Source organism: Dromaius novaehollandiae, chromosome 16 (genome assembly GCF_036370855.1).
Source record: "Dromaius novaehollandiae isolate bDroNov1 chromosome 16, bDroNov1.hap1, whole genome shotgun sequence".
NCBI classification, from domain to species: Eukaryota; Metazoa; Chordata; class Aves; order Casuariiformes; family Dromaiidae; genus Dromaius; species Dromaius novaehollandiae.
This window is the reverse complement of record NC_088113.1, coordinates 18,583,899-18,592,158: the sequence shown is the minus strand read 5'-3', so window position 1 is coordinate 18,592,158 and position 8,260 is coordinate 18,583,899. Positions and strand designations below refer to the sequence as shown.

At 41.1% G+C, this 8,260-nt stretch overlaps 1 protein-coding gene across 2 annotated transcripts; it reads right to left on the bottom strand.

Moving 5' to 3' along the window:
• Positions 1 to 595: 595 nt before the first annotated feature.
• MRGBP (MRG domain binding protein) lies at positions 596 to 5,544 on the bottom strand. Of its 2 annotated transcripts, none has more exons than XM_026092877.2 (5): positions 5,277 to 5,544; positions 4,760 to 4,881; positions 4,149 to 4,230; positions 2,360 to 2,434; positions 596 to 1,324 (listed from the first exon to the last, which is right to left on the bottom strand). In XM_026092877.2, exons 1-5 carry the CDS (start codon positions 5,506 to 5,508, stop codon positions 1,134 to 1,136), a joined length of 702 nt encoding a protein of 233 aa, XP_025948662.2. In that variant the 5' UTR covers positions 5,509 to 5,544; the 3' UTR covers positions 596 to 1,133. The 2 variants fall into 2 exon arrangements, with proteins under 2 accessions (XP_025948662.2, XP_064377682.1); XM_064521612.1 differs by having other exon boundaries at positions 596 to 1,300.
• Positions 5,545 to 8,260: the final 2,716 nt, after the last annotated feature.

Genomic DNA, 8,260 nt, shown 5'->3' with positions numbered 1-8,260 from the left:
TACTACTAGATTAAGAATTATTTTTATTTATCAAATGACAGTTAATATGGCGAAACAAATTGAGTAACATTTCAGCCTGCTTCATTCACCATTTAACATGTGTTTGTTAAGTGCAAACCACCTCTTGGCAACTCAAAAATAGTAACGTCTATCAAATTTTAATATTGTAGCATATAAAAGACAAGCATTACAATACATCAGTAAATTTTTTACTAAAACTACTTCAGAATATTTAAGTTGTAGAACAGGATGAATTTTGCAATACTTAATATCTAATAAAATTGCTTTAAAAAAGTTAAATAAAGTACAAAACCCACTATTATATACACTACTATAGTACAGATGCATAAAACAGCGTCTCTAGGTTTATGCACAACTCAGCTGATCCCTTTCAATATCATGTGACACCACCAGATATTTTATTTAGGACACTGATTAATTATTCTGGCTAGAGGCATTGTCTTTTTCAGTTCACTTAAAGTATATATATTTATAAAGACTGGAGAAAAAAAAAAGTTACACCACCAAGGATCCAGGTTATTTTGCCTCCAGCAAAAATAACAATATGAAAGAAAAATGCAACTCATTAGTAATCTGGATTTAAAAGACTTTTACTGAACCAACAAAGCCAGACATTTGATACAAACGCTACGTCTGCAATAAGTAAAACAGCCAAATGTTACCCATAGAGGGTCTGTAATATTCAAAGAAAGCAACAAAACAAAGGCAAGAAAAAGATCCAAAATTTACAGAAATAACCTAAGCTTTTCATGAATCGAGCTTCCTTGTTTCACTGAGCACTCGCTTCATGAGCTGTGCTGACACAGTGTGTTAGTGGTTTAAAAGGCAACCACTGGAACTGTTAAGTACGCATAAACTTATAAAGCTGCCAGCGTCCTCTCTCAATGCCCTGAGAAGGTAGCTATCGTTCAGCTACTCAGTGCTGACTAACAAACAAATCGGGAAAGACAGGCAAACTCTTGCATGTATAAAGCCAATGTGCAGATTCTTCAAATACCTGGCTCAGATACCTTTTCCTCTCTTAGAAAGTCCAAGTAATGTCTTTCCTGGTGTCCACTTTTAAACGTTCCTTCTTCATGTTCCATAGTTAAATACTTCTCTCTTTCAGGGCTTTACGTTCTGCGTCGTTTTGCAGCACTTGGACTGGAAGGATTACTGTTTGCATTTAAGACCTTTTCAGTGACTCTGTTGCGCTTCCTCTTATCGGGTCCTTCTTTGGACCCAGAGTCTGACGAAGTCTTCTCTTTTTCTTTGCCGCTTGGCTTTTCACTTGTTTTTCCTAAATTTCCAGAAGGTGCAAAAACTGAAATAGGACCAGAGTGTGATTCCAAATCAGACATATACACATAGGCAAAAAAATCATATCACATTTCCTTATATTATTTAAAACTTTCCTAACCAATCAATTCTCATACTATCTTTAAGATCTTTAAACTGTTATTATAATTTTTACAGGAAAAATGTTCTGTAAAAGAGCATTTCTTGCTTTTATTGTTTGTTTTAAAACCAAGCATGAATTTTGATAAGCTAAAAGTAAAATTCATTAAGTGGAATTAAACAGCACTTAAAATCAGAATACTTAATAGGAACATTTACAGAACATATGACCAACCTATGAAATTCACAGTCAGCAAAGATCACTTCATGGACTTTAAAACTGAGTACCCAAAATGTGAGATTTAGTATCTTTTAAAAATACATTTTTAGATTATTTATTATGTTCAGTCTTAAAACCAAACACCACTTATTCTATGGTATAAGAATTATGAAATTATCTAGTTAATAGTTGGCTTGGTCCATTAAGGTAAATAGCAGGATCTCTACTGCTTACATTTGATTTTGTTCTACAGAAAAGTGTTACAAAAATAAGCCTCATATTTAAAAGCAGCAAGATAATGAGAATAAAACAAAACAGACAAAAAAAGACACCCCCTTCTTCCCATTTAAGCATATACTCTTGCAATCTTTTTTTGCTTTGTAGGTCCTCAATTTTTCCAGTGACTAACTGGACTCAATTTTTTTTTTTTAAAGAGATCCTTAGATTATTTCAGGCTCGTGGGGGTTTTGTCAACAACATATTTGAATAGAAAAAACAAAGCTATGCAACTTCGCACAGATGAATTAGGAGCAAAGGAGAAATCTTCCGAAGTGTCAGATATTGGCAACTGCTTACTCTGTTCATTTTAAAATTATTTTAGTTCTTGGCAATGGGCATATGCTCAGTCTGTACAAAATCACATCAAAGTACACTAAGTGCAGGGTTTACAATTTAACATCATCTCTCAGAACTACAGTTGCTTTTTTAATCTCACTTTACACAGTAGAGTTACAAATTTACCTTCTTCTGGGCCTGCATGAGTCTCCATCTCTTCTTTTATTTCCTCTTTCACTTCTTCTTCGATCATTACTTTTCCTACAGAAAGCATTGTTAGCAACTGTTGGGTGGTTTTAAAGAGCCATATATACATTTTTCAGGTTAGTCACCTCAACATATGGGCACAATGTTCACAAACATTCAGTGCAACATTCTAATATTAAACTTAGAAATGTTCCTCAGGACTATGATTGAAAAACATCCAAAAAAAACAACTATACTCAGAGCACCACATAGGGCAAGTGGACTGAACAAGATACCAAGGCAGATACCACACAGCAAATATTCCAGTGAAATTATTAACAGAAACAGAGTGAAATGCTAAGTAGGCAAAACACATTGCGGTATCTTAGATTTATTATGATTTTGTAATGAACAATTACTGTAAGCTTTGTTGTACCTAATGATTGAGAAGCATTCGACTGTGGTTTAATACATCCCCAAAACTGTCTGATTAACGGTGCAGATGCTCGAGCTCCCTAGCTCCTACCTTGGATAACAAGTACTAAATAACAGACACACAGCTAAGTTTTGAAAATGCAACTTGCACTGTTTAATCCAAGATTTCTCTCAAACTGGTGCAAAGTTCTACTAGATTAGACAACACAGATATGCCTATCTTGAGTGAGTGAGCTTTGGAAGTACGAGGTAACTGAATCCTAAGAACATAAAAACATGAAGAAGTTATTTTATACTGCAGTGAAACCACACTGAACCTTTACAAATATCTCTAAGCATTTAATATTTTTTTCCAATCAATTTGTACGTGCTGCAACTACACAACAAAAACATGAAAAATCTCTGTCTTCAGACATAAAAAGCAGTAATGCTCTTAAAAAGAAGACATATGAACCATCTTAAAAAAACCCCAATACCCTAACAATAAAAATGAAATGATTACACCAGCACGAGAAGTACTTGGTAAAGTCCATGGCCAAGCAGCAAGCTCCTCTAGCTATTTTAACTGCAGATATTCAGTAAGAGTATATTCCTGGAGCATACTTTTAAAAATTAGCCAAATTGCTACTTAACTGCCTTATTTCATTACATGTATGGAAAATTTTATCACAGAAATGTTATTATATATAGATTATATACAGGAAATCTACACAAATAACATTCAGAAATGTTACTTTCATCAGCTCCACAGATACTGCTCTTGAAAGATCCTACAAAGTGAACCACATAAAAGCGTGCAGATCATCTCTTGCAAAATTATGTCATACATAATACTGAACACACAAAGGTGCAAGAAATTCACAGCAAACTATACATGGTCAGACATACACACTGGCCTGCAAAGGAATAAACATCTTGCATACACCCAGACAAGACTTTGCATCTTAGCAGTATAAATAGAACCTGTTTGTCCATTAGTAGCATCCAATCCTAATTGATACTTAATACTATGAGAAATACTGTGTGGAATCAGACCAAAGGCTTGTGTAGTCCACTGGCGTATCTCTGACAGTGGTCAATCACAGAGGCTGATACAGAGAATATGAACAGCACAAGCAGAGCGATCCTTTCCCTGTCAGCTACCTTCTGTGAGCAGATTAAAAATTCATGAGATAAAGTTGTACCTATTTAACACTTTTCCTTGATGCCCCTAGCACACCACCATTGGTGAATGGCCAAGAATGGCTTTGGATTATCACGTTATTATTTTCTTTTTTTTTGGAGTTCTGTTAAGCTACCTGTTCTGAACTGAGATTAGAGCAAGCAGGAATAACGGACTGCTATCACATCTTACCTTCTCTCACTTCTTGAATCATTTCGTCAGGAAGAACAAAATTCTTCTCTATATTAGGGAACGGGAGAATCTCAGATTCGTGCTTAGGAAGAAAAGAAAGATTTCTATGAGTGATCTTGATAAAACATTCAATATAGATTTAGAAATACAACCCCAATCTCTACTTTATGTGCAATTAGTAGCTAAATAATTCTTCAAAAAATGCTTCAGACACTGGAGAATCAGGAGGCTCTGTATGTCAAACCAGTTAATATAAAGACAAATGCAATCATGACGAGGTACCCCTGGAACCTGATCTTGACAAATTCTTATTTATACACACTATAAACTCTAACTGCCAAACAGGGAGAAAAGTACCTATGTAAAGGTTTGCAGGACCTGCATTTAGGTAACTAAAAATTACAGAAAAGTCAGAATTGAGCATGGAAAAAATAAATCATCGCAGGTTCCATTGCCTCCCGCCTAATGTACTTTCATACAAGGAAACTCCCAACAACTCACCGAAATGACACCTAGTTCTTAGCACCATGAGAGGCCAAGTGATTTGGGCCTATCAAAACTCCCAAACAAGAAAGGAAACAAGAGCGCTCCTGCATCGCTTTTATACTCACAAGAGCCTGCATATCGTACATGGTGCTCAGATGGTCCCAAATGACTTTGGAGGAAATCTGCCGTCCGATATTCTGACTGAATTTATCTCGGATGCAGATCATGTGGAAGTGGCGGTTCACACCTGGGGGAAGAACTTGGAGCAATCAACACTACTGACAGCTTTACTTGTGCTACACAGTTGAAAAAATATATATATAGATATATGGTTACAGGGGGAATCAAACAGCACGAGAGAGAGGGACGTATGCCGACGCGGGCAGCCACGCCTGGCACAGCCAGTGTTGCACCCTGCCTCGCTGGGGCTGCTCCGGAGGGGGCAGGGGGTGCAGCGCCGCCGCTCGCTCGGAGACGCCCCGGGCCCGCGAGGCCGCTAGGGGCAGCACCGCAGCGCGGCCGGGTCCGCCAGCCCCCGGGGTCCCTCCTCCGCCGCCCGCCCGGCCCTCGCCCGCCGCCTGGCTCTGCTGCCCGGCCAGCGCCGCTACTCGAGCCCGCGGCTCGGCCGCGGCCTGCTCTCACCTACGGGCTTGTGGCCCAGCATGGCGTGGAAGAGGCAAACCTCCACTTCGGGGCTCCACACCACCACCGCCTCTTCCGCCGGCACGCCGGGCTCCGGGGCGGCCGCGGCTGCCGCGGCGGCGGCCGCAACGGCGGCGGCGGCAGCCGCGACCGCCGCCGCCGCCCCGGGCCCCGCCGCCGGCAGCGGCGGCTTCTCCACGGCGCCCGCCGAGCCGCCCTCCGCCTCGCCCATGGCCGCGCCGCCCCGCGCGCAGCGCCGCCGCCGCCCTCTGGCGGCCGCCCCGCGCCTCACCGCCGCCGCCACGGCTGCTGCCGACCGGGGCGCGGCGCGCGGCGGGGGGCCGTTGGCGCGCGCGGGGGGCCGTTGGCGCGCGGGGGGGGCCGTTGGCGCGCCGCGCCGCGCTCCTGAGGCGCTGAGGCGATGCGGGACGAAGCAGCCAGGGGTGGGCTGCGTTTGGGGGGGAAACACCCTTTTTAGGCTCCCTTCTGGGGCAAGGGCAGATTTCGAGCGGGGTTTACCTCAGGGGCAGCCTGCAGTGCCAGAGGCACGGCTGCGTGGCCGCCGGAGGCTCTCCCGTGAGGGACGGGCCAGGCCCCTTCCCGCCTCCCGGGGGTTTTCACCAGGCGACACAAAGCTTTCGGGTTTCTTGGGGCAGCCGTGGGGCAGCGCAGCGCGGATGCCCCAAACGGCCTTTCCAGCCCTCTCCTTCCCTCATTTTGACAGAGCCCTAAAGCAGTAATATTGACACTGGAGTAAAGCGCAGAGGAGCTGGAGATGCATTAGGAGCTTTTCAGCTTTAAGTGACACGAAAAGCTGCGGTTTGAGATAAACGAAGGGGGGGAGGTGGAACAAGAAGGTCAGAGAAGGAGCTGGTGGCAGACCGGAGACCAGACCACCCTGTCGCCATAGCCTTGGCCGCCGCAGCGCTCGCGAGGCCACCCCCATTCCCGTTATCCTCCCGAGAAAGCTCCCGAAACATGGGATTGCACGAGGGAAAGATCCCGAATGATGCACCAAGACCCCAGACTGCTCGTCGTTGTCACAACGAGATCATTTCATTTGAACCTGTCATTGATGCTTAACAAATAATTACACCTTAAATGTTTAAAAATGCAGAACCCACCAGCTTTGCAAGTCTTTCAAGGCATAAAAAAGCATTTCATTTAGGAAAAAAAGAGTATGTATCATTCCCTCTGTGATGTGGGTTTTTGGGGTTTTTTTTGCCTTGTTAGGTATTATTAGACATACAGGCACAAAATAGGACTTCTGTTGCTTAGGTGATCAGGTTTTCCTATTGCTCACTCTTCACTTGAAGTCTTAATCCTTTTTGTGACATTAAAATAATTTCAATAGCAAATAACAATGACCTCATATGTAACGAATGACTATTCCGCGTGAATAATAAAACAGTGGGGGCAGAAGCTCACAAGCAAAAAGACGTTGTTTTCATGCAAATTATCTTAATAATAAAAAGTTGGAAGGGAAAAAAGACATTTCCTGAAATGCAAAACTTTCTGTGCCTCTGATACCTAAAGAATTAACTAACTCTCATAATTCTTTGAGGCCTGATGTAATGCTCACACCTAAAACAGATTAATCTAACATTAAGAGAACATGCGAAATGGGTTTAACCCAAAACTTCACATCTGAAGTCTTGGCAACTTTGATGGTAAGAGTCTTGGATATGAATTCCTGAACACAAGTTCATATTTCCATCTGGGTTCCAGCTAGTGTCTCGAAATGGAAAGGAATCTCTCACTTCAGTCTGTTTTACATGCTGTTGAAATTTTCCAGGAATAACTGTTTCCGTGAGAGCTCCGTCCAGAATGACAGAGATCTTGCGAGAACGGCTTTTCCCCAGTCAAGACTGTAGGAAACTCCAGGAATACTTTTTCTGTCTACTGTCATCTCTGTATCTATGTTCCGGCTGTGATGAACCTGCCGTTAAACAGCTCAGTCTTCACCATACTTTCCTCATTTTCAGCCAAAAATATGTATCAACAAGATTTTACTGATTTTGAAATGAACTCTGCATACTTTTCCAGTTAAATCCAGCCCTCTAAATCTAATCTAGTATTAAATCTAATATGGCTCTTAGATCTTCTAATGTTTATTTGATCTACGCTGCTACCTAGTCCTAATTTGCTATTAAAAGAGAGGGTTATGATTTCTTATGATGACTGCACAGCAGGAGTAAATGAGTTCTTGAACAACTAAATTCCTGTTTTCATACAAATGTTTCTAGGCATAAAAAAAGAAGAAAGAAGAAAAGCAAATAAATTATAGAGCAGACAAATTGTTCCTCCATCGACTAGTTTTCAAAGTTTTTCAGGAAGAGTTTTTTTAAGTCTGTGAGAAGCAGTGAGCTGCAGCACTCTCATCTGTCAAATTATGTTTCTACTTAAAGACTATCATCAAGAGGGAATAATTGTGTCAACTCAGATAGCAATTTTTATGTCATTAAATTCTGATGATTAAAAAAAGTAGCATGTGAAATGAAATGTGAAAAACATATGGCTACCTCTGAAAGTACAATAGCATGTGAAAATAATTTAATTCAGTAGAATAATGTTAATTCAACAGGAAGAGTATATGCATAAACTGATTGCTATTCTATTTCAATTGCAAATAATTACATTTCCTTGTGTCTAAATGTTCTCATCTCTTTCAATGCCTCTAGAAAGAACATATAGAAGTCTGTAATAAAGTCATGTACAGCTATGACATGGATTAGGATCAGAGTTAAATTTTTCTATTTTTAAATTTCAGAGAAGGTTTTTTTCCCTCATTGAACAGATTTTTCAGGTCTTGACAATTTTTCCCTCCTTTTCTTGTTCAGTCTTAAATTTTACTTTTGGTTTTAAGCAGATACCAACAATGTAGGACATGCAGAGTTTAGTTCTTATCCTTTTTTTTCCTACACTTTAAGCTGTTTTCAACCATAGAAATCTGTCTGACTATTGTAGCAACTAAGGGTGCTCAG